The sequence below is a fragment of the Macrosteles quadrilineatus genome, unplaced genomic scaffold (genome assembly GCF_028750875.1).
Source record: "Macrosteles quadrilineatus isolate MER2022 unplaced genomic scaffold, UCM_ALF_1.0 Scaffold_1__1_contigs__length_201487025, whole genome shotgun sequence".
NCBI lineage: Eukaryota > Metazoa > Arthropoda > Insecta > Hemiptera > Cicadellidae > Macrosteles > Macrosteles quadrilineatus.
Genome location: NW_026542594.1, coordinates 48,817,341 through 48,843,170, shown reverse-complemented (window position 1 = coordinate 48,843,170; position 25,830 = coordinate 48,817,341). Strand labels below are relative to the sequence as shown.

General features: G+C 37.9%; 1 protein-coding gene across 6 annotated transcripts in view; it reads left to right on the top strand.

The window, feature by feature from the left end:
• Positions 1 to 25,830, top strand: part of LOC128982958 (kinase D-interacting substrate of 220 kDa B) — a 306,316-nt gene that overhangs the window by 42,045 nt on the left and 238,441 nt on the right. For all 6 annotated transcript variants that reach the window (XM_054402066.1, XM_054402065.1, XM_054402064.1 and 3 more), the window contains 3 exons: positions 4,239 to 4,337; positions 17,010 to 17,189; positions 19,269 to 19,385. In XM_054402066.1, coding sequence (XP_054258041.1) covers positions 4,239 to 4,337; positions 17,010 to 17,189; positions 19,269 to 19,385 — 396 coding nt within the window. The remainder of the gene's footprint in view (positions 1 to 4,238; positions 4,338 to 17,009; positions 17,190 to 19,268; positions 19,386 to 25,830) is intronic.

Genomic DNA, 25,830 nt, shown 5'->3' with positions numbered 1-25,830 from the left:
TAAATTGTGTAAAGTTTCAAAATGTTCGGAGCATAAATGGGCAAGTAGTATTAAATCAAACGTTTAAACCCCTTCGTGGGACACCCTGTACATTTATCTAAAATATTTATTTCTAAGATTTGTCCATCGTGATCAGAAAGCTCAGTTATCACTCCTGTGGTCTTTAAGTCTTGGGTTGGAATGTTTGTTAGAATATTATTGATAGCTGTTACTGAGTTAGCTGTGACCCTTGTTGGAAAATTTACAAAAAATTTCAAACCATGAGATTTTCACAAATTATCAAAATCCTTGCTTTGTTTGCTGTTTACTAAAACATTTATATTAAAATCTCCTACTACTACCACCTTTTTGTTTTAGCGAATTTCCCTATAGGGAAGTAGCTATTACCGTAGGTGGCACGGTAAGACCTAGACCCGGGACCGATTTACTTTTCCATTTTGATGTCCCCAGAGGCCAAAAACACCATTCGTTCAAATTTTTATATATGTATATATATATACGTCCGTGAACGCGATAACTTAAGTAATTTTTGTCCGATTTTGATGAAATTTGGTTTAAAGGTGTAAAGCGGGATAAACTTGAATGAGTTCGCGAACCAGCACGATCGGGCCATGGGAACGGGGCTTTACGGGGGGTTTTATGGGGTAAAAATTGGTTTTTCTCACTTTTGACCCTCAAAACACAAAATTTCCCGATTTCTCTTCAGACCTTTTTAAAGAGCTTAAAAAAACAAATAATTTAGTATATAAAAGTATTTTTGTTCAATTATTAGTTACGGAGAAAATTAAAAAAATTGTAAATTTAAAATTCCCATGTTATTCTTATGGAGAATACTAGCTGACCCGGCGAACTTCGTATCGCCTAAGTTATAGGTTTCCCCTAACACAGACCGATGGAAAGAAAGTACCGTTACGTTTAATTTTCAAGATGATCTCGTTCGCATCGCTCAATCACGTCCTGGTTGAAGTTCGTTCGCTACGCCTACTCACCTTTAGGTTGGAGCTCGTTCGCTGCGCTCACTTGCCTTCAGGTTAGCTCGTTCGCTACGCTAACTCGCCTCCAGGTTGAAGTTCGTTCGCTACGCTCACTCACCTTTAGGTTGGAGCTCGTTCGCTGCGCTCACTTGCCTTCAGGTTAGCTCGTTCGCTACGCTAACTCGCCTCCAGGTTGAAGTTCGTTCGCTACGCTCACTCACCTTTTGGTTGCAAATTAGCTGTTGTCATAAATGTAAAAGAAATAATAGTGCTGCACCCTGTTGGTAATCCTTGTAACTTTAATGCTATTGAACATCATAGAACAGAACCAACTTGTTTAACTGAAACAGCTGTTAAGATTCATTAATTCCATTTCTCATAAGGTTAATGTGGGAAACTCCAGAGCCACTGGGGCAGAGCCCTTTTAAGAATTTCGAAACGGGAAATAGTTTACGTCCGATTCGCATACCTACAGAATTTACACACCAAATTTCATAACGATCGGTGAAGTCGTTCCGGAGGAGTTTGCAGACAAACACTGTGACACGAGAATTTTATATATTAGATTGTCAAATGTTGTAGTTTGCTTGTTTATGGATATATTTTGATCAAACCTGGCAAATTTATTTATTTTGTACTAAGCTATCAATATTTTACTTAAAAACACACTTTATTAGTTTCCTTGTAGCAGCAAACCTAGGTACTCGTTAAACCTAATGTTATTAAAATATTATTTAACTGAAAATCAATTCAGACAAATGGAAATTCGCTTAGTCGGCAGGTTTGCTGCGGCGGGGGTATTTTGATAACACATAGTCACATATGATACCTAATCGACTTAAAAATTCATTATCACTACTTGCAGGTGATCTATATATACCAACCAAAAGCATTTCATCCCTTTCAACAAAATATTTTGAACGACAGAACTCAAACACTTTTTCTTCCCTTAACATTTCAATATTAGCATAATTCACCTGCTTCCACTTTAAACCAAGTTTAGATAGTATCAAAACACCTCCATTCTTAAATTTTTCCCGAGTGTAATCTGAATTTATAATAAAACCGTTTAAATTAAATCTGCTCAGCTCATCAGATTTCATATTATGCTCAGATAAGACTAAAATGTCAGGTTTAATCTCATCTAGAGCCATTTCTAAACACTCCACTCTTGATACCAAATTCTGAATGTTTAGGTGAAAAATTGTTATTTTTTTATTTTTTACCATGACCGAATTATGCTTATTGTTTTCACCTAAATGAACACCTCTACGCCTTACGTTCCCTGCGAAACCCCCCCCCCCCCCAAACCTAAGTTTAAAGCCAAAGCAGGTGTTCTTCTCTGCTCGTTAAGACTACTTGTACACTGGCTTTCTATAAAATTTACAATCTGATTATTTTGCTTTCCCCCCCCCCCTCACTCACAACCGCGTTACTCTGCTTTTCACCCCCCTCACTTACACCGATTTCTTTTCCACTTCCATGAACACCAATTCTGAAGAGCTCTGTATTGTCAGGCAGAAATAGAGGCCGAGACGTAGGAGTTACTGCATTCACTAAACTTGTTTGACTGGCAGGCAGGATCTGTGATGTGGTTTGCAAGTGTTGGTGGGCAATCAGATGGCGCAGACATTTATTAAAACGATGATGTGGTATACCGTTCCAAAGTAATCTTTTCGCCTTCTGCTTGTAGCTTATTATTTCAATTATTGCTCCTGTTTTTTCCTGGAATTTGATCAGGTTATTTATAAAGTGGCTGGGAGCAATATAGTCTTGTACACAGCCCATAGCAGAACCCACAAGTCTTTTAAAACCTTTCAGCTTAAAATCCTGGGATAACTCAGTAAAGGCTATGTCATAGTCCAGTGTTGTAGGCTTTGTGTAATATTCTGGTTTTGTTATGAGGCTATAAATACTTGCATCCCTAGTACTCTTTTGGTAGGCTAGATGGCTGTTTATGCAGTTTTCACGGTTTGGTCTCCCAAACTGTTCTCGAAAGACCACCGCGACCCCAGCTGTCATGTTTTGTGGGCTTTCAAGATCCGCTGGTATTGAGTGTGCGAACGCAACATCTTCCCTGCCTTGATACTTTTGAAATGCGTCCTTCATATTTATGTCCACTATTTTAATTGTCTCTTCTTCCACACAACTATCCGACACTTCCATTTCAGTTGTATCCTCAACAAAGTCACGGGTCGAATTCTTATGTTTTGACCATCGAGACAAAGCATTAAAGATGAGACTAGCTAGTTTGCTTTTACCCAGGTCGTTTAAATGGAGACCATGTTGTGTGTAATGACATCTTCTTAAACTGCTTAAATTAATCAGATGTACATTGCTTATTCTGCGAGTTAATTCAGTTATGTAATTATTAACCACTTGCAGCTCTTCTTTGACAACCTTGTACAATAATTCATCGTGTCTTTGTGGTATGGTGCAAAGAAAAACAGGCCTTTTTTACTGAGTACAGCAATTTTTCTCTCCAAGTTCAGATAAATATCCCTAAAATTATTTTTCAGACAGTCATTAATTCCACCTAATATAACTGCCGGGCTGGAGTTATCAATTATTTCAGTTGAGTCCACAACCTGTGTGAGTGTCGTATTTGCTCTGACATATCCAAAGACCTTCAATTTATTTCTACTAACTGTATTAATTAATGGTTTTAGTTTATTACAACCACGATAAAATTTGTTTTCTGCGTTTGAGAACTTGCGTGTATTTAAGCTTAATTTCGTAGAGGTTTAATTGGTACTACCGAATGTTCAATATTTTCCTATAATACTGATGGCATTTATATTTAATTGATGGCAAAATCATAAACTTTTAATTGTCCCTTGTACGGTTAAATAAAAAATCACTTTTTAATGATTTTTGAATTGCCTTTTAATTACTTTGGGCTAGGTAGCTGTTAAAAGTGGAATTGATAACAAAAAACAATATCATTTATTGTATATTTATTGACACTGACATTTTGAAATAAGGTAGTGTACGATTATTTCGTCGTACACGGTTGGTAACGCTCCGTTCAGTGGGCGCGGCCGGGTTAGCGACTTCCAGAGTTAGCGAATTCCGCTTGAGACAAAATCGAGTTAGCGGGTTCCAGAGTTAGTATTCCTGACTGAGGTGGTTAGCCAGTTCCGACACACGACCGAGTTAGCGAGTTCCTGAGTTAGCCAACTCCTACGTCTCTCCTCATAAGTATCAGTTAGATTTAAAATATTTCACTGTGGAGATAACTTTGCTATTTGTGTACTGTTGCAGGACAACTGGACCGCGTTGTTGTGTGCCGCCAAGGAGGGTCACACACAGGTCTGTGTGGAACTACTGGACCATGGAGCCAACCTAGAGCATAGAGACATGGTAAACATCTCAATCAAAACTTGGTCTAATGTTGAAGGCAGACATTTTGTTTTTGGTGAACTCCGAGGACTCAGTATTGTCCTAACAATCAATCAATCAATAAATCAAAATAACTTTATTCGTATTGCACATTGTGTACAGAATGGTATATTTAACCTATATTTAACACTATATTTAACCTATATTTAACAGTATATTTAACCTATATTTAACACTATATTTAACCTAAGACTACTTTACAGAGAATATTGTTATTATCAATGGAAATTGGAAAAAATCTTCTAATAACACAAGGGTCATAAAGGGGGGTTCTAAGGGGGGGGGGCAATTAAGGGTCTGTTAGTGAGAAATAATTTCTAACGTTTTTTAAATTAATTAAAATTAGTTACATTTTAGCGAATTTCCCATATAGGGAATAAGCTATTACCGTAGTACTCATGGTAAGACTGGACCCGGGACCGATTTAATTTTTCGTTTTGAGGTCCCTAGAGGCCAAAAACACTATCCGTTCAAATTCATATATATATTAATAAATAATATATAAAATAACATGAGTACCCTTTTTTTCCTTCTTTTTTATTTAAAATCACACAACATGTTTTGTCTACAATGACATCTTCAAGTGTTAACCTAATTTCAAACAAAAATATTATGTTATGAATATATACAGCTGTAAACTTTGTTAGCATGTGATTGAATGTCTAGTTGTTGTTGGTTTTTCTAGTTAAATATAGGATTACAGTCGGGACCACGTAAGTTTGCAGTTGAGGGAGTAGCCTATTTACCATATGGTTTTGAATGAACCAATGAGAACCGTGCAGTGTTGCCTAATCTAATAATACCAGCTGATTTGAAAATATTGCTTCGTATATTGTAATTTGTGTTGTCAACGGGCGATGTGGCAACGTCGCACTAGCCTTGTCTAGTGATTGGCTGCCACCAACTGCAAACTTAAGTGGTCCCGATTATAGTGGTTTGTGTGTGTACTATATTTAAGATGTTGTCTCTATCTTCTTTGTAGTGTTTATACGTGGAAATTTTCTTTTATGCTCATTTTGGTTCCTTTGTTAATAATGTCTAGTATGGCAATGTCTTCGTTATAATTTTTATATGTATGGTCTGTAGAAAGTATGGGTTCTGCAAATGTAGATTTTTGTGTTGTTCTGTTGTTCGATTTAATTGCTTGAATATGTTCTTTGTACCTACTTTGAAAATTTCGTCCTGTTTGGCCAACATAGAATTTTGAGCATGAACTGCAGTTTAATTTGTATATGCCAGATTTGTCTTTTATGTCTGATATGTTATTGTTTGACTGTAAAAATTTGTTGATTAAATCAAATGAATTGTTTCTTGTTCTGTATGATAACTTATAATTTTGGTTGTTAAATGTTTTCCTATATGCTTTGTTAAATGTAGTTGAGTAAGGTAGACATAAAAATTCATGTTTTCTTTTTTCTTTCTCGACTTGTTGGTTTTTTCTGCCTCCTTTTTTCTTGATCATTTCTTCTATTATTTTGCTGCTGTATCCATGACTCTTTGCTAATTTTATAATATGTTCCTTTTCTTCAAGAAAGTCTTCGTTATTCATGGGAATGTGAATAAGTCTATTAATATATGAATGGAATGTTGCCATTTTGTGTTGCCAGGGATGATTTTAATTTGCTGGGATGATAAGATTGTTTTCAGTAGGCTTTCTAAAAATTTTAAATTTATGTAAATTGTTTTCTTTGGCTATGGTCAAATCTAAGAAATTTATAGATGAATTTTGAACTTCTAATGTGAATTTAATTGATTTTGATATTGTATTCAAGTAATCCAATAGTTGATTTGGGGTATGGCTGTCAATTTTAAATAAGCATATGATGTCATCAACATACCTGTACCAATATATGATATCCTTCAGCATTGGGTTGACATTGTTCATGATTTTTTTGTTTTCTAGATGTTGTATTTACATTAAACATGTTGTGTGATTTTATTAAGTCAAAAAGAAGGAAAAAAGGGTACTCATGTTATTTTATATATTATTTATTAATATATATATATATATATGTGTGTGTGTGTGTGTGTGTGTGTGTCCCGCGCAATAACTCGAGCAAAAATGGTCCGATTTTGATGAAATTTTGTACAAACGTGTAAACCTACGTTTATTTGAACGAGTTCGTGAACCAGCATAATCGGACCATGGGAACAGAGGTTTACGGTGGGTTTTATGGGGTAAAAATGGATTTTTCCCATTTTTACCCTAAAAACAAAAAAATTTCCAATTTATTTTTAAACTGCTTTGTGGAGCTTAAAAAAAGAAATAATTTAGTATATTGAAGCGTTATTATGCGCCTAATGGTTACAGAGAAAATTCAAAAAAATGTAATTTAAAAATTCCCATGTTATTCCTATGGAGAATAAGTCAACTTTTGTAGTTTGCTTTTTTTGAACATATTTTGATTAAATTTGGAAAATACATTAATTTCTTACTAAACTACAGTATTAACATTTTACAACAAAAAACATTTACCCTCCCTGTTGCAGCAAACCTAAGTACTTGTTAAATTAATTCTATTTAACCCTTTTACCGCCACGGGCCGATTAGATCGGACTTACCTGATGTTGTGAAAACCGCCACGGACCGATCTCATCTGCTCGCAAATTTGATGCCAAGACCGCCGCGGGCCGATATGATCGTCGATGCAGTTCAGTGCGAGAAACGCCACGGGCCGATTAGATCGTATTTTCGTATTTTTATTACTGCGCGGTTATTTGTAGAACAATTTACATTTAATTTAATTTTATGTCTTGTTAAAGGCATGGAATCACTATAAATGGCTGTTCTTTTTGTTTTTAGCGAATTTCCCTGTAGGGAAGTAGCTATTACCGTAGGTGGCATGGTAAGACCTAAGCCCGGGACCGATTTACTTTTTCATTTTGATGTCCCCAGAGGCCGAAAACACCATTCGTTCAAATTTTTATATATGTATATATATATTTTGGTTTGAAGGTGTAAGGCGGGATAAACTTGAATGAGTTCGCGAACCAGCATGATCGGACCATGGGAACGGGGTTTTACGGGTGGTTTTATGGGGTAAAAATAATTTCTAAATCTCTCTCCAGACCTTTTTAAAGAGCTTAAAAAACAAATAATTTAGTATATCAAAGTGTTTTTGTACAATTATTGATAACGGAAAAAATTAAAAAAAATTTATTTTAAAATTTCCACGTTATTCTTATGGGGAATATTGTAAAATGTAGTAGTTTGCTTGTTTATGGATATATTTTGATCAAACTTTGCAAATTTATTGATTTTATACTAAGTAATTAATTTTTTACCAAAAAACACACTTTTTTTACCCTCCATGTAGCAGCAAGCCTAGGTACTCATAAAACCTAATGTTAATTAAATACATTTAACTGAAAATCAATTCAGACAAATGGAAATTTGCTTAGTCGGCAGGTTTGCTGCGGCGGGGATATTATTGTTAAAGGTAGTTTTTACAATATACAAACGTGTAAAGTCGTTTCGATCAAGTAGACCGTGGTTTCGCGCCACGCTGTCTACGCCACCTGACGTTGGCGGCAATCTGTCTGTTGGCGGGATTTCTGTCTGCAACGCTCCTTTCTGCACTGGAAAAAAAAATTAATAGTGCGTGCAGTTGCAACCGTTTGCCGAGGATAGCTCAGCCTACAATGGCTGGGTAAAGTTCCAGGGTCTGCGATAAGGTCACGGAAACCACTAGGCCAAAAGCCGGGTCTAACCGGTATAGGACTGGCTCATACACGGGCACTGTGAACAAGTAAAAAACAAGTCACCAAAACAAACGTGAAATAATCACTACCAGGCCTACGCCGATTCTCCACACTCCTAGGGGGTCGTTGCTGACTACGCAACTCGGGCTTCGTCCTAACTATCCAATAGTTAAGCCCAGAGTGCCTAAAACACAGTGAGTTACACGACGACTTGCCAATAAAAACCACAACGCCCGTTATCACCAGGCGGGGTCTACTAGGCCACTATAATCCAATACACAACTCTAATGCCCAAGCTAAGAATCAACCAGTTTACTCAATAATAATACCATATAATAATACAAGTGCACTAACGGCAGAGTGACTACACCTCTAGTAGCTGGTCTCAATACATACCAAGCCAAACAAGCAAAGCTAAATGCCAAGAAAAAAAATCAAAACAAACAAAATCAGAACAAAATCAAAAGAACGTCGTCCACTCACCAGTAGTGGGTCTCATCACCCAACCTAACACCAACACTCACCGTCACACCTCGTACACTCTGTACCTCCAACGTACGCCAGCCGTCTCCACAGGACACCAACACTGCCTTCTTCACTGTCCGGGATCCACCACTAGAATGTCCTCCTCGGCTATCCAGTAGTCCCCGAATACCCAAGCTTATCCGAACTGATAAGCCGGGTCAAAGGGCGCTAGCCAGGTTCGCCGCCGCCGCTTGCTTACCTCAACAGACGCGCGGCCCAAATAACGAAAATATACCCCCCTAGGAAAAATAACTCGTTACATCCCCCACTTACATCGGGATGAAAAAAAAAAGAAATTCAAACTCCGGCCAAAACAAAATACTCCAACACCTAACCCAATGGTGAAACCTACACCACAGGTCTCAAACTTAAAACAAATAAAACATCTTCTACTTGCCACTACCAGCCAACATGATGCTGAATGATTTAGCATCAGAAACCAGACAGGGATTTCCATTGCAAGGGCCTTCGGGGTCTTCGTCACCAATTTCGATCGTATCTAGGCAGCCCACTTGACCATAACAGTCCTCACCCACGCCCATTCTTATCACCTCCGTCACGACCGTCACAAGTCCGAGATCTCGTATGACATCCATACCCAAAATCATATCCGTGGTAAGAGTGGGAACGTAAAAGGGGTCTCCAACCCACCGTCTTCCCGCAGCATCCCCTGCCAATCGGAACGAATACTCGGCCCTAGACCGCGACCCATCTGCCATCCTTAGAGGAGAGGGTTTCTTAAAAGGTTCTACCCCCTGGCGTAGAGGATGATCGGCGACTTCTCGCCCAACCAGGTTAACTACGGTCCCAGTGTCCAATAACGCCTTAAAAACGCTGCCCATCAGCACAACTTCAACAAAGGGCCTTGTCTCCGAAACCAGCCGGTTCTCGTCTACTCCACCAACCAGGCTGTTTAGTTTTCCGAGCCACTCGGACCACTCTTCTAAAGGTCGTTCGTTTTGGGTGGCCTTGCCCAGTTGACCTCCTGATGTCTGAGCTGGCCTGCCGTTTCCCGCCCGACATCCACACTGACTCACCGTCAAACCAGGTTTGCCACACCCATAACAGGAGACGGTCCTCGGTTTACCACATTCTCGGGCAAAGTGACCAATCTCCTGGCACCTAAAACATTTCACCGTCCCCTTTGGACCCTCAGGCGCTCTAGCTGCTGTCACAGGCCGTTGACCGTGGACCCGATCCGACTTCAAAGCTACCCGTCCACGCGACTCGGCTTCCGGAGATGGTCTCTCGAAACTCCGCTTCTCGACGGCGGCAGTTTCGGCGTGCATCTCCACATTCTTTTTGGGTGTGTAGGAGGTTTCCAAAACCAGCGCTACGTTCGGAGAAGGAGGAGGTCTAAAGGCCGCCTTCTCTCGCAGATAGGCCTCGTAGTCTTCGGCCAACTCAACCATCTCGGCCAGATTGCGGAAGTCCCGCTGTCGCACCATGAGTTTGTACTCAGGTCGCATGTTGTTGTAGATCAAGTCCAATCTACCATGCTCTGACAACGTACCGCTACGCCTAAGCAAGGTACTTATGGCAACAACGTAGTCCCCGAAGTGCTCGCCTTCACCCTGTGTCCTTTTCCGGATCTCCTCATCCAAGTTCGTCCAATATCCTTGTGGGAAGAACTGGATTTCAAACTGACGCCGGAAAGCTTCAAAGGAATACAGGAGCTCCTTGCAATTCCTGTACCATAGAAGCGCTGAGCCTTGCAACAGCTCAGGCAGTGGTCTGAGCAGGTCCTCTGATGTTATAGAGTACGAGACCATCAGCTCTTCAAGGCGCTCCAGGAACGACACAGGGTCTCTACGTCCATCAAACTTCAAACCCCACTTTCGGACCATGTCACATATCTTGGAGCAGTCCTTTGGCTCCAACCTGCTGGCCTCATTCGAGAGCATATCCGATCCACATGGCACCTCCACGCTAGAAGGACGGACTGGTCTCTCCGAATGATCACTAGGTCGCTGCCATCCCTCGGGTCTACTTGGTATCCCAAAGGTAGGCATGGGAGCAGCCACAACAGGGGACGTAGGGTTGGCGGGTCTTTCAAACCCATAGCCAACCTCATTACTCGGCGAGCCTCTCGCCTGTCGCACCACCGATGCCAGATATTCTCGAAGAGTCCGGGTATCAGTCTCCAAAGACAACCCAAGAATCTCTTTGACCGCCTCTAACTCCCTGCTAAGTTCCCCTATCTCTATTTGGCCCGAATCAGTACTACCCAGTACCTGAGGTACGGTTCTCGGGGGGTCAGGAAGTCCCACAGTTGTAGTAGCCGGCGGTACATATGTCGGTGCAGCAGCCCCAGCCGTACACAGCCTATCATCGCTGTACCGACGGGCATTCCGCTGCTTCCAAAACGATGAAAATCTCTGCCGTAATTCCGCAGAAGTCCCAGTGGTCACCAAACCATACTGGTCCATCGTTCTCATGAGCTCCCCTTTTGAGAGGTCATAGATCCAACCCACGCGACCGTCCCGGGGCTGCGACCCCAAGGACATAGTCGCTGGCGCGGAATAGGTCAAAGAAGTTGTCACCGTCCTAGCCACGACCGATGAAATAGTCGGCCAAACGGGCGAAGACGCCGGCCACAATGACGATGTCGTCATCACCGGCAGTTCGGAGCTAACCCCAGAACTAGTCGTAGCAATAGCAGACGTAATAGACGTACCGCCCAGCACAGACGTCGTACTCGTAGTCACAATCATATTTAAAATTCAAATACCACGACTAATCCCCAAAAATAAGAGCGAAACCGATTAAAATCTATTTAACACCGTACTATTAAATCAAACCAATTATAGGTGTGAAAGTCAAACCACAAATACACAAAAAGGGTTCTCACTCAAATAATATTCAATGATAAAGCTCAATTAATTAGCAAAAATAAAATTACTAACTAATATCTATGTATACAACCACTAAATAAATTAGGGTTCACAACACACCACGCTGTAACAGAAAACAGGTTAGGCCTACCCAACCGACTATAAAATCACAGCAGGTCTGCCTAAAACTCTGCTCAACAGCTCAGGTCCGCAGCCAATCTGCACAAGTCCGCAGCAAATCTGCACAAATAAAATTATTTTGTTCGGGAGCCGTTAATACGTCAGCAACTCAGCACCACTGCCAACCTCAGTCCCTGTTCGCAGGCGCCATCTTGCGACGCAGCCTACAATGGCCGGGTAAAGTTCCAGGGTCTGCGATAAGGTCAGGGAAACCACTAGGCCAAAAGCCGGGTCTAACCGGTATAGGTCTGGCTCATACACGGGCACTGTGAACAAGTAAAAAACAAGTCACCAAAACAAACGTGCAATAATCACTACCAGGCCTACGCCGATTCTCCACACTCCTAGGGGGTCGTTGCTGACTACGCAACTCGGGCTTCGTCCTAACTATCCAATAGTTAAGCCCAGAGTGCCTAAAACACAGTGAGTTACACGACGACTTGCCAATAAAAACCACAACGCCCGTTATCACCTAGGCCACTATAATCCAATACACAACTCTAATGCCCAAGCTAAGAATCAACCAGTTTACTCAATAATAATACCATATAATAATACAAGTGCACTAACGGCAGAGTGACTACACCTCTAGTAGCTGGTCTCAATAAATACCAAGCCAAACAAGCAAAGCTAAATGCCAATTGCACTACTATCAAATTATTGAGTTACTTAGTAGCAGATAAATAAATATTAAATACGTTCCAAACACTAGATAAATATATTATCTGATAGCCGGTACTCCGCTACCCAAGCTACCGAGATAACGTGTTGGATTACTAAACAAGCTGTTCAGGTTAAATTAAGTTAATCAAATGATTAATCAACAACAACCTTACTACTGCTACTGCTACTGCTACTACCTACTTAATAGCTATTAGTTAGCTGGGCTTCTGTTAATAGGCTAATAATATTAGCTACTAGCCTACTGGCCACGTGCTTCCAACTACGCACGCTAAATCGTGCAGCCTAGGTTTGTCGGGCCTCACAGTTATTAGTATTATAACTAACTCTTGGTACAACGCAAAATAATATCTACTACAGTCAATAAAATAGATTATTTGCGCTTTAGCACCTGCCCAGAACCGTCAGGAATATACTTTAATATTATTCCTGACTATTAAAAATCCTAAGTACCGTCAGGCTTTGACCAGCACGGTTACAACTCTAACTCTCGCAATAAAATCAGATATTAATAATATCAGCTCCTTAACCAAAATCAAAAGAACGTCGCCCACTCACCAGTAGTGGGTCTCAACACCCAACCTAACACCGACACTCACTGTCACACCTCGTACACTCTGTACCTCCAACGTACGCCAGCCGTCTCCACAGGACACCAACACTGCCTTCTTCACTGTCTGGGATCCACCACTAGAATGTCCTCCTCGGCTATCCAGTAGTCCCCGGATACCCAAGCTTATCCGAACTGATAAGCCGGGTCAAAGGGCGCTAGCCAGGTTCGCCGCCGCCGCTTGCTTACCTCAACAGACGCGCGGCCCAAATAACGAAAATATACCCCCCTAGGAAAAATAACTCGTTACATGTCATTGTCTTACTGTTTACTGCTGTATGTGGTCAGTGATGTTGTTATTTCGCCTTTTGTTAGTTATAACAAAGTTTTATGGTAATTTTTATATTGTGCTAGTTTTAGAATGAGTAACAAAAGGTGCCCCGGTTCGCCCTTAAGTGAAAATACACTTGTGAACCAGATAGTTGCGAGTGGATACGATGTACTTAGTGACAATTAAGACCGTGATTCCCTTCTTGACGATATATCGTCTTCCGACTCTGAAGATATTGTGGATGATATAGATGAAGATCCGTCGTATGACCCGGATCCGCAACAAACTCGTTTAGAATCCCTGTTATCTCTGAACATGGATCGTCGGCGTAGGCCTATAGGTTTTGATATAAATTTACCTGGACCTTCAGGCGGTCTAGTGTCTCAACGATCTGAGGAAAATCAAACCATGGCATTAGAGAGGCCTCCAGATGTTGCAACGCATAGCAGTTCAGATGAAGACGACCCAGGCATTCCAATTTTTCATTGCTAGGAATAAGTGAAAGTCGCTCGGTGACAGGTCAGGACTGTACGGCGGATGAGGAAATAACTCTCACTTCAAGAACTTCACAAGTGACATTTGCCGTGTGGGGAAGGGCATTGTCGTGAATCAGCAGGATCTTTCAGCTTAACTTTTCCCTGCGCTTGTTTATCATTCTTCTCAGGTTTTGCAGAGGTTGGCAATACCTTTGAGAGTTATTGTAGTGCCTCTTTCCAGGAAGTCCACAAAAGTTACACCTTTCCTATCCCAAAAAACAGTTGCCATCACCTTCCTTGCCGACATCATTTGCATGCATTTCTTGGGTTGGAGAGAATTTGTGTGCCCCCATTGCATTGACTGTAGTTTCGCCACACAGTTCACATGTTTGATTCATGTTTCGTCACCAGTAACAATGTAATTGAGTAGTGAGTCACCATCTTCATCGTAAGCATCCAGAAACGTTAGAGCTGCAACCATTCGCTGATTTTTGTGACTCTCTGTCAACACTTTCGGTACACATCTTGCACAAAACTTGTGGTAAACAAGCTTTTCAGTAATGATCTTGTGAAACAAACTTAAAAAAAACTGTAGAAAATTCATATAGAGTTCCGTTATTGTGAATTATGAATTTTACGGACTTTGGCATCTGAGCTGTGTAACGAACTGACACCAACATAGCCCCGCCCCTTGTGGATACAGACAAAAACGTAATCTACTTTCTGGATAGTCCTCGCATTAGTATAGATATATGTGTGTCCGTTAGGACAATAACTCAAGTAAAAATCATCTGGTTTTGATGAAGTTTGGTGAATGAATGAATGAATGAAAGAATGAAATATAGTTTATATAGTTTATTCCAAAAAACATTGGCTACAAACTGTGATTATAAAATAAAATACAGTATATTAGACAGAGACTTTTGTCACTAAAAATACATACGAGTTTTAATAAGCCAAAATATATAACAATAAAACAAAGGAACTAGCAGACATAGGCAGTGCTATCTGTGCGTCTGCTAAGTTGCTGTCAAATAGAAAAAAAAGAAAATTATTGAATTTTTGGAATGGCAATTAAAAAAGACAATAGGTCGTTATTATTATTAGTTATTTAAGTAAATGTATTTCCATGAACACAGTGCTGGTAAGCTAGCGCTTTATAGATTTTCGTGGTGGCCAGGAGAGAGAGAGAGGAAGAGAGACTGTGTGTGTGAGTTTCGTGTGTAATGGGGGTAGTGAAGGGAGTGGAGAGTGATGAGTGGTTTGTAGGGTAGTCAAATTCAAAGTCAAAACATTCTTTATTCATTGTTTTGTAGCGTAAGTACATTGAACATGCGTCACTTCTTAAAACTAATCCTTATAATACAATTTCTGTCAATACGTACAATGATGTTAAAAACACCATCATTTCTGTTGGCAAATATTAAATTTAAGGCCGTTAGTTATTTAAAAACTCATCTAGTGAGTATAATGCTCTCTCAACTAGGTGTTCTTTTAATTGTCTCTTAAATTTTGAAAACTCTTGATTTGTGTCTATTATGGTAGAAATTTTGTTTAAAAATTTAGATCCTATATAATTTGGCTTTTTCTAAAACATTTTTAATCGGTGACTTTACAACCTTATCTTTTTATTGTTTCTTGTAAAGAGTGTTCTTGGTAAAGAGTGGAGTGGAGTGGAGAGTAGTCGACTGCGGACAGTCCAAAAAAAGTGCCAAGGTCAGACAGTGCAATAGTCGGATCAAGTGCGCCGTTAGTCCGCCGTGATAATAGAATCGGCCTCGTCGATATTTAAACTGAATAGGAAATCATTGATGCAGAATTTAAATACCTTTAAGTCACAATCAAAAATATTGAAATCCCTGAAAATGTTGCATATGTTACGATAACTTGGTACAAATAAATGTGTAAATCTATATTTATTCGAATGAGTTCGCAAACCAGCATGATCGGACTATAAGAATGGGGTGTTATAGAGTTTGTTTTTGTTTTTCTAATTTTTAACCCCTGAAACATAAAATTTTGCAACTTCTTCCCAAACCGTTTTCTAGAGCTTAAAAAACAAATAATTTAGTATGTTAAAGCGCTGTTGTATGTCTAATGGTTATGGAGAAAATAAAAAAAAACTGTAAATTGAAAATGTTTATGTTATTTTTATTGGGAATAAAGTCTTGCTTGTTTATGGATATATTTTGATCAATTATAGCAAATTTATTTATTTCATAATAAGCTATTTACGTTTTACTAAAAACACACTTTACTATTATCTCCATAGGAGTAAACCTATGGACTAATTTAACTTAATGTTCCTTAAATAGGACGTAGATCAGATAATTTTTAGGAAATATGTTAGTGATAATCCAACCAGGAAAATACAAATTCGCTTTATCTGTTGGTTTGCTGCAGCAAGGGTATTAGCAAATTACTCATTTAGGGGAAAAACTATTTATTGCAATAGAGTACTTTTTCCCCCCTAATAGGTGGATCTGATAAACCAGAGGTTCCGTTTAGCAGGTGTGGCGTTGACTTAGCCACAGCTGTGCCTTTGGTCTATACTTTGTTTCATATTTATTATGAACAGCTGTTGCTAGTTTTGTTGAAAAATAGTTAGTTTTGACTATGTTATGAATTAGTACACTTCTTTATTCGTTTGTAAATAAATCATTATCAAATATTTGTTCATATAGTGGTGAATTTAATTCATACAGATTACACACCCTATACAGGGTTTAGATAAGCGAGGTTCGGATTAGCTGGTGTGTAGCCACTGACAGAGTGAACGGGTGTCAAATAACGTTGGTAATCAAGCCAAACTTGTTGTTAACTATAGCATATGTTATGTTACACCAACTTTCATGAAACAGTAAGCGAGAGATATACATTTTGACTGTAGCCTTCTATTGACTGGCTGGGTAGCTGAGTGGTTATAGTGCTCGCCTGGTAATCAAAAGGTCGCCAGTTCGATCCTGAGAAAAGTCAGTAGCTTTTTGATGGTTCGAAACTGGACCCAGCTGTTCCTGATCATTGGGCTTTAAATGAATGCTCCTGACTAATGAAACCGCTGATCTTAGTCAGTAACAAAGCTACAAAGGTCATCACACACCATTCTACACTCATCCTTCACTCATATTTGGGTTAAAATACGCACCTAGGGTGCGTCCCCATCTCAATGATTGATAATTGATAATTGATATGTGCGTGGCTCATTCAAAAACTTTATTATTTTTACAACAAATTGGCTCCAGCTGGTCCGTATAGATGGGATGCATATTCTAGTATTCAAAAGTCATTGATACCACTCAAATGACATAAGATGTAAAAGGGTTTTCTTTATTGACCAAGATGGTTTTGTCATAGGGAGGGTGGTCGGCCCTGATGTGGGCGACATACAAGGGTCACACAGACACTGTGCAGCTGCTACTGGAACGTAATGCAGATGTTAATGCTCATGGCAACTACCACATCTCCTCCCTGCTGTGGGCGTCAGGCCGTGGCCATGTAGACATCGTGCGCATGCTGGTGCGCCGTGGCGCCAAGGTACACCACTCACACTACTCTCCAGTACCGTATGCTAGTACAAGCAGTATGAGATATAGTTTTTTTTTCAGTCTATCTAAAGCAATTTTCATGTGACTGTATTGTCCAAACCAGTTGTATCACTTTACAGTGAAGTTTTGTTTGTGAATTTTAGTGTAACTGAAAGGTTATGTCAAGATTAGAGATGTGTTAGCTTATTTATTTACAAGATGAGGTAATCCTAGCTTAAAATTTCCAGTGTTAGAGCCATATTAAAACGGATCCAGATACATACAGGGCGGGTAAAAAAAACGTAATTATCAGAATGCCAATTTAAATTTAAATCATACTGTTTAAAATTAAATTGGTAATGTTTAAAGGTTAATATATTAAAAAAATAGAGTAATCTCCAGTTGAGCCCATAATCCCTCATTTTTTGGGGGCACTAAAACTTTTCAAAATCATAAAATGAAACATTGTACTAAGTTTGCACGATCACCAAAAGGGTATCGGTGTATATTTTACTATTGTTTGATCTTGAGTATGCTATATCGTGGCTTTTGCATGCAGCATCCAATTTATTTATGCCTAGATCACCTCTTGAAATGAAATGAAATTAAATGAAATTAAATGAAATTAATTTATTTTCCTTTAAGCATTGTACAAAATGCAATGGGCATCGTCAAAAAAAAATACAATTGTCAATATATACAATCATTATGCAAAAACTTAACCTAAGAAAAACCAAGCAAACACAGCACGCAAAAAAGGCTTATGTACTCACATTTGCTCGAATGTCAGGTAGCTCAAGAATCTGACTCTTTGAAAAGAAAAAGTACAGAAAAAAAATTGTTAATCTCTTCCTTAAACTCGTTCCAGGTTCACAGTACTGATAGCCGGGTATGTGAAGTTCTACAGGTAAAATACCCTGTGTCTGTGTACAAGAAGTCTATACTGTGTTCTAACTTAGAAAAATATTAGATGGGGGAGTCTTGACTTTTTATTCACCCTGTATGTACACAGATAATCTTCTTGTACACATACACAGGATATTTTATAGTGATGGGCAAGACCCGAAACTTCTAATTTATTTTATCTCGAAGCATCGGCCAGGATTAAAATACTAATGGGATATTTTTGAGATGAGATTATTGGCCGTTAGCTAATCATCCAGGTACAAAACTAAAAACTAGAGGTGTGCAGATATCCGAAAAATCAGGTCGGATTCGGTTCAAAAAGAGACATGGCCTTGCAATATAAGTTATTTGCATCAAGAGACAAACACTGAGACATGGCCTTACCATATAAGTTATTTGCATCAAGAGACAAACACTGAGACATGGCCTTGTCATATAAGTTATTTGCATCAAGAGACAAACACTGAGACATGGCCTTGCCATATACGTTATTTGCATCAAGAGACAAACACTGAGACATGGCCTTGCCATATAAGTTATTTGCATCAAGAGTCAAACACTGAGACATGGCCTTGCCATATAAGTTATTTGCATCGAGAGACAAACACTCGGGGAAAAATCGGTCTTGTACATGGATACAGACAGCTTTGTGTTAGTAAACAAATTGGGGAAAACTCGGTCTTGTACATGGATACATACAGCTTTGTGTTAGTAAAAAAATTGTGAAAAAATTGGAAAAAATCGGAAAAAATTGGAAAAAATCGGATCCATCAAAAACGGATCCAGCCCAAGATCCGGAAGTTTTTGGATCCGATCGGGTGCCGGTTCTAGCTCGAATCCGGCGGATCCGGTAGTCTGATATCCGGATCCGACCATCACTACTTTTGGGCAACAAAATTGTATCAAGTCCTTCCATATTGATTGGTAACAAGCAAGTAAGCGGAAAGCGTCGTTGTGTGCCCTCTTCATCTAGCCAGGTACTCATCCAGTAAGCTACCATCCCGGAACCCAGCATACATCCCGGCTCTGCTGTGTATTATGTACCATTAAGGTTATACATCTTTATTTTCTTTTATTACTTTGTATTCATATTCTAGTATAAAAATAAATAAATGTTGTCCTTACAAATGTAGATCCTAAAAAGTATGTATGTATGCTAAGTATTGAAACACTGCCTTTGCAGGTGAATGTTGGAGACAAGTACGGAACATCTGCCTTGGTCTGGGCCTGCCGCAAGGGAAATGCTGATATAGCAGAGTGTCTGTTGAGGGCTGGGGCTAATGTGGACACAGCAGGAATGGTGAGTGGAGTCCCACTATTCCGAACTAACTGGAACTGAATCCTGTTTGGATTAGCAGGAATATTTATCACGGTGATCACAGAATATATTCACGGTTTGGCTGTAACCTCAGAAGATTTTAACAATTTTGCCGTGACCTCGACGAGCTTTAGTTTTTGATGTTCACGGTTGTGCCACAATCATGGGAGACGATGGTGTCTCTGTGACTACTGACTACAGAGGTTTTCCCGTTTACGCCGTGACTGCAGCATGTTCATGATTTTATGTTAGCTTTGTACATGACTTAAAAGTAATAATATCCAAACTTTAGTTTTGAACAGCAGATTTTTGTAATAGCGGGTTTTGAAATAGCAGGACTCTATTGTACTAAATTCAGGTTAACTATTTACTAATGACGAGAAATTCATTATATTAATCTGATTTAGTTTGTTCTACTATATTAAAAAAATAATTCAATCAAGAGTAAAAATTTGGTCAGTTATAAAACAAAAACTGTTCTCAATTTGACTTTGATGAATTAGTCATTAGGATCTAGAATGTGTCTGCTATGTTTGCAAACTCAATAATAGACATCCGAGTTCTAAATATTTGATTTAAACATCATAAAAATAATGGCAATCTCTTGGAATTACTAGTGTTATATGTTTATCATAGTCTATCATAAAATTAATGAATCAATTTAAAATATTTATTACACATTACTTTAAGAGAATAGAATACAGTAAAACGCCGATTATCCGAATTAATTGGGACCAGGGTCGATTCGGAAAATAAAAAATTCGGATCAGACACAGAATGGCAATAAAGAAAAACAAAGTGTTACACAACGAATGAACTTTATTGAGTGGATAACTCAGAAACAATAGAGCTGTTAAATTGAATTGAAGTACAGTAGAGGAAGAAATACTGATATTTATAAAAACAAAAGTACAGTACAATATAAAGTTCTTTTCAAAAAGTTCTTTAACAACGCTTACTTGTACATCTCGACCAGCGTAAGTTGTCGTGACCTTGTGCCTTGTTTCCATGCGGCTAGATCACGCAGGCGCTGGACGGCAAGAAGCTTTACACCGTCACACTCTGGTTGCCGCTTCATCTATTTGAGGGGGCTGTCAAAGCACATAAACGCCTCACTATGTGCCTTTCCTTTTTTTAGTTGGTTTATTATTTCCACCTTGTCCATAAGCGATAGGACAACACATTTTTGTTTTGCACTCATTTTACTTAGTTACTGTATTTATTAAAACACGTAACCATATAGTAATGAAGATCACAAGTTTGACAATTTCACAACTCTATATAAAAATCAGCGATCCGCACAATGGGAGAGGGAGGAGCTAACTGACCTAGAACCAGCCTAAAATCGATAGTTCACGGGTCATTGGGTAGGGGGAGTGGCTGCAGGTGCATGCGCAGTACATTCTGCACTACTGCGCATCTAAACGCTGTCTCAATGTCAATTCACTAGCACCATTGACTATATAACACTACTAGATTGAAAGCCCCATGCATTTGGTTGTGAACAAGCAATCAGCACACTCTGGCGGGAAGGGGCGATCATAGCGCTGACATCACCGACCAGTAGGTGCTGCCACGATGTGGCGGGCAATGAAAACATAGTGCTGTCTGCTGTTACGACGCAATGTACAGACAGCCGACAGCTAAGCCATGCTAACCGCGCCCACGTGACTTGCCGGAACTGCACATCTGCTCCCCGCTCGCCTCGAATTCGTGTTGTTAGAAGTGAAGCGTGACTGATCATTAATTTAACTGCTTCGCTAAGAATCTGAGGTATTAGACAGGGACTCGTATCCTAATATTTATCGTGATATTTTAGTGGTTAGTGAATTTGATTGATATAAAAGATGTCCTGTAGATATGTGTCAATTTCCTATCTAATCAAATTTAAAACGCCGATGAGAATAACTTAAATACAAATTTGCGTAATCAAACCCGTCATGTTGTAAATGTTTTGTTGTAAGAGTTTATAATCAAATATTTAATTGGAATTAAGAAAGTGTGATATTTTATCAATAAATAAATAAATTGATTTATCCACATATCACAATTAAATATTAATCTATTAAGTATAGTAGAATACATCCACCTAACACTTTGAAACTAGTGAACGAGCTTGAAATAACGACCACACAAAACGCCCAAAGCAAATAAAAACTGCAAAATGTGCTCAGAGAAAAGAGAAAGTGAAATGACAGAACATGGGGGGTGGCAGAACGTTCGTTCAGTTCGGGTATAAGGGCATTGCCTTCACACAATACCCGACAACCCCTTGGCTACACTATGATTTACAACATCTGTCTGCTGTAGGGAAACAGGCACCAGTTGATGTGTCAGTAATATGAGACATTGCTGCTGTAAAACGGGGTTAAATATTTGATAGGCCTATGGTAAGCCTCAGTTTTAATTTAGAAGTGTGATATAACTGTTACATGTCCTTTAGTTCCGTTATCAGCCAATTTTATATTTATAATAAACTATCGCCATAGGGGCTCAGCCTGTGATCGATTTACTTTTTCGTTTCGATGTCCCCAGAGACCAGAACTCCGTCCTTTCTCATTAAAAAATATGTATCTATTCTATAGTATTATAAAACGTGGTGGTGAGAGTCAGTCTGTCTCCACTATATCACATCCATTTTTTGCAACCGCTAAAAATGTTAAACCGATGTAGTCAATATGAAGACCTATGAACGTTTTAGGTTTATTAACTACCCTTACCGGTACTTGGACAAATTTCGTACGTGGAAAGTCTATTAAAACTGTGTAGTGGGGAAAATATCATAATTAATTTGGTTCTAAAACATGTTACTATTATTATTTGGACTTTAAGAAATAATACTGCAAACTAATTGTTAATTATTATTACTTTAAACGGTAGGAGTTGATCCAACTCCAGAAACGTTGAGTATCCCAAAACACAAGAAACATTGATGAAGTTCAAATAATAATAATGGTGTAACAATAGTCTTGTGAATATTTGTTTACGAAACCAGTAGGGAACTGTACAAAGTCTCTGTGTTTTGGACGATTTTGATATTGTGATATCAAATTTACACTGCTTAACGTATAATTGAAATAGCCTTCAAAATACACAGCCTTTTATAATACTAGATGTTTATAAATGTTCACAAATCAATGGGAAAAAATAACCAAAATGGTTATTTGAAATTTTTAACAGCGGGAATATATTACAAACTATTAAAAAACCGAAACGACCTTCACCCCCAACATGGTGATTTATTATATCACAAGTGTGTTTCATATATAATTGAAGTTCATTACCTAAACAATATCCTTTGTTTGGTGAATTCAGAGATATAATTGACATTTCGCATGTATACTTCTCCACTGTGTACCTACATACAGCAGAACAACGTTTACAATTCTTTATTTTTTAAACCATTGTTCGTATAACAATAAAATATAAAACACTTGCATCATTCTTGCATGCTAATCTTTTACGCTTTGAAAAAGAAACCTCGCTCACCCAAGATTGGGATTACAAACTTCCAAGGACTGGCGAGGGAAGCGTTAACAGAAGAGAAACTTTTATTACCCTGCTAAAAGCCCTAGCTGAATGACAAGTGGTCCTAGCTGAATGAATATTGTAAATTACCGAATTAAATGTAAAACCTGAATATTGTAAAAAATAGAAAATAAAACATATTACCATTGACTATATAACACTACATATATAAAATGTAGTGTTATATAGTCAATGATATTACCGAAATAAGTTTGACAATTAACAGTCATCATACTGAACAATGAACAATACAACTCAATAGTTCATCTATGTCATGTTTTGATACCTCTAGACAGACACGATTATCACTACATAACGTCTTCATTTTACTCTTAAATCCAATACAGCAATATATCATATTATATTTTAGTAATAAGATAATTATTAGCATTTTTAAGACTAAAATACAAACATTTATTTTTTTTATTGATTGAAAAGTATTAAAGTACTATAGTATATACTTGAGTTACTGGAGACACCTTTGAAACACAACTGTTATTGCCGTACAAGAAAAGTAGCATCTGTTAAATGTTAACTTTTCAGTTAACGCTTAAATATATTTACATATGTTTGATCAACACCTATGATAAAAAACATAAGACGATATCTTTTGTAGTACTTTAGTAGTATTTTCTTTTACCAAACAGATAATATTACTGACAGAAGTTTGGAGGGTTTTGCTGGGGGTTGTACATTGCAGACCAGACTGTATCGACAAAAAAAGTTCGGTGGATTGAGTGACAGGGGACAGGGACGACGACACATTAGTTTAGTTTTGTTTGAGTTGTCGAGCCGTTTACTACATATTATCGTACACTATTATCGAGAGTTCAGTTTCTTGAATCGAGAGTTGGTGCGAGTGCGATTTGTGGTCGGTAGGTTACCTTGTGTACTTTCCTAGTAGGTAGTGTCGGGATCAAGTAATTAGGAGCCGGATCAAGTGATTAGTGACCTAATCGAGTACTTTGTGAACTCATCAAGTACCTGTATTTGGTTTTGTTTTAGAGTCTGATTTAACTGTGAACTGGGATACTAAAATGTAGGTATTTTTTTCTCAGGTTTTATTTAACAAAATTGTATACATTTTTTCTGAACAATGGAACACAGTTACAAAAAGAAAGGGCGTAAATGTTCGTTTGCTGGTTGTGACGCGATATAATAAATAGTTTCAATATTGTTTGGAGGTTAAGTTAAAATTATTTGAGTTCTTAACCAAATTCTTATTTCAAAGCTGGCCCGTTAGATAAGGCTTAGTATTATAGTTGTTACATGTATTATTCGTGACTTAATGGGTTAAAACAGTACTATACATATATTTATATATATATGTTATGTGATTGTGGCCAATTAACAATACTTGTGTTGATAATGTTACTTCTTGTAATATTAGATTCAAATACAACTTATATCGTACTATATCTCAATGAATGCACTTTGAAAAACTACGCTATTAAGTAAAATTTGTTTACTTTTTATTAAGTTTTAGTAACACACATCTAATAATTTGTACTTTACGTTTTCTTACCGCGGCAAAACCTGTATTTGTTTTTTTGTTTTTTTTTTTGTTTTTTATAAGTCTCAGTTATATCTTTCAGAGGTGTTATAGTATACGTATTAAACTTATGGGCTTTATTTAAAAAATGATTCACATATTTTACTTTAGGTAACACATTTAATTTCATTAAATAAACACAAATGCATAGTATTACTAATATAATTATTTAAAAATTATAAGCCAATTCAACTAACCTCCTCAGTGCCTAAAATATAAAAAATTGTCTACAATATAAACTATATTCTCGATTTAAATTATTCAATCGTTGATTCACTATTTTTTTGCTTTTAGTAACTAGATAGGTAGATATGTGCTTTGTTCTTTGTGCATGCTATTATTTATACTTTTTCATTACTATTTACACTAATTATATTCATGGTTATACGTAATAAATATTATTTTTACACAATTTATTTAATTTCATTTACCACTATTTCAATTTAAGTATCACATCACTTTGTAAAAAGTGTAATGCAAAATGCCTGAATTATTTTGCAATGCAGATTTGTCACATTATTTTTCAAACCAGATAACGAGAACCCCAGCGTATGCAGGAGTATATTTTCTTTTAACGCATTTAACAAGCATTTATTTGTATACAGCAGAACCAAATTTTTGACCAGGGTGTTTTATATTTTTATACATTGGGTTGTCTGTAGCTGCCGATGTGGGGTCTTCATTTGCTAAATCATAGGGCCATAAACGAGGGATCATAAACTTTCACCGTACCCCAGCTTACAAAAGCCGAGATATCCTCGCGGTCACGTCCCTGTGGGCATTGACTATGCAGCGGGGGTGTTTTTACAGTCTGGGAGATCCAAACAACAGTTTGGACTCAACAAGTTTTCTTTGTACTGTACATAAGCAAATAAGAAATCATTTTTCTGTTAATTCAATTTATCTTTCGATTATTTGTTTGGAGTAAAGAAATTACTAACCTTCACTAAGCGTTGTTAATTTTAAAGATTTTTACGATGACAATTTTGATAATGAATACATTTTGCACTATTTGCTTTAGAATTATAAGGACCATCACAGAAGAATTTCAATCAGAATTAAATTTTTTTTAAAATTCATTTCTCGGTTTAGTCATTGTTTTATGGGAAAATAACATAAGTTTCAAGAACTTTTGAACCGTAGTTTTTACCGGAATATGGGGCTGCACTAGATGTTGTTAAGAATAAAAAGGATTATCACATACGAGTACTTAATTCAATCAAAACAGGGGTTTTCTTTAGAAATTAAGATTTTTTCTTGTATTAAGGGATATTTTGTTGAAATACCATAATTTATAATGGAATTTTAACCGCAATTTTTATAGAAATTGGAGTTATACTATTTTTT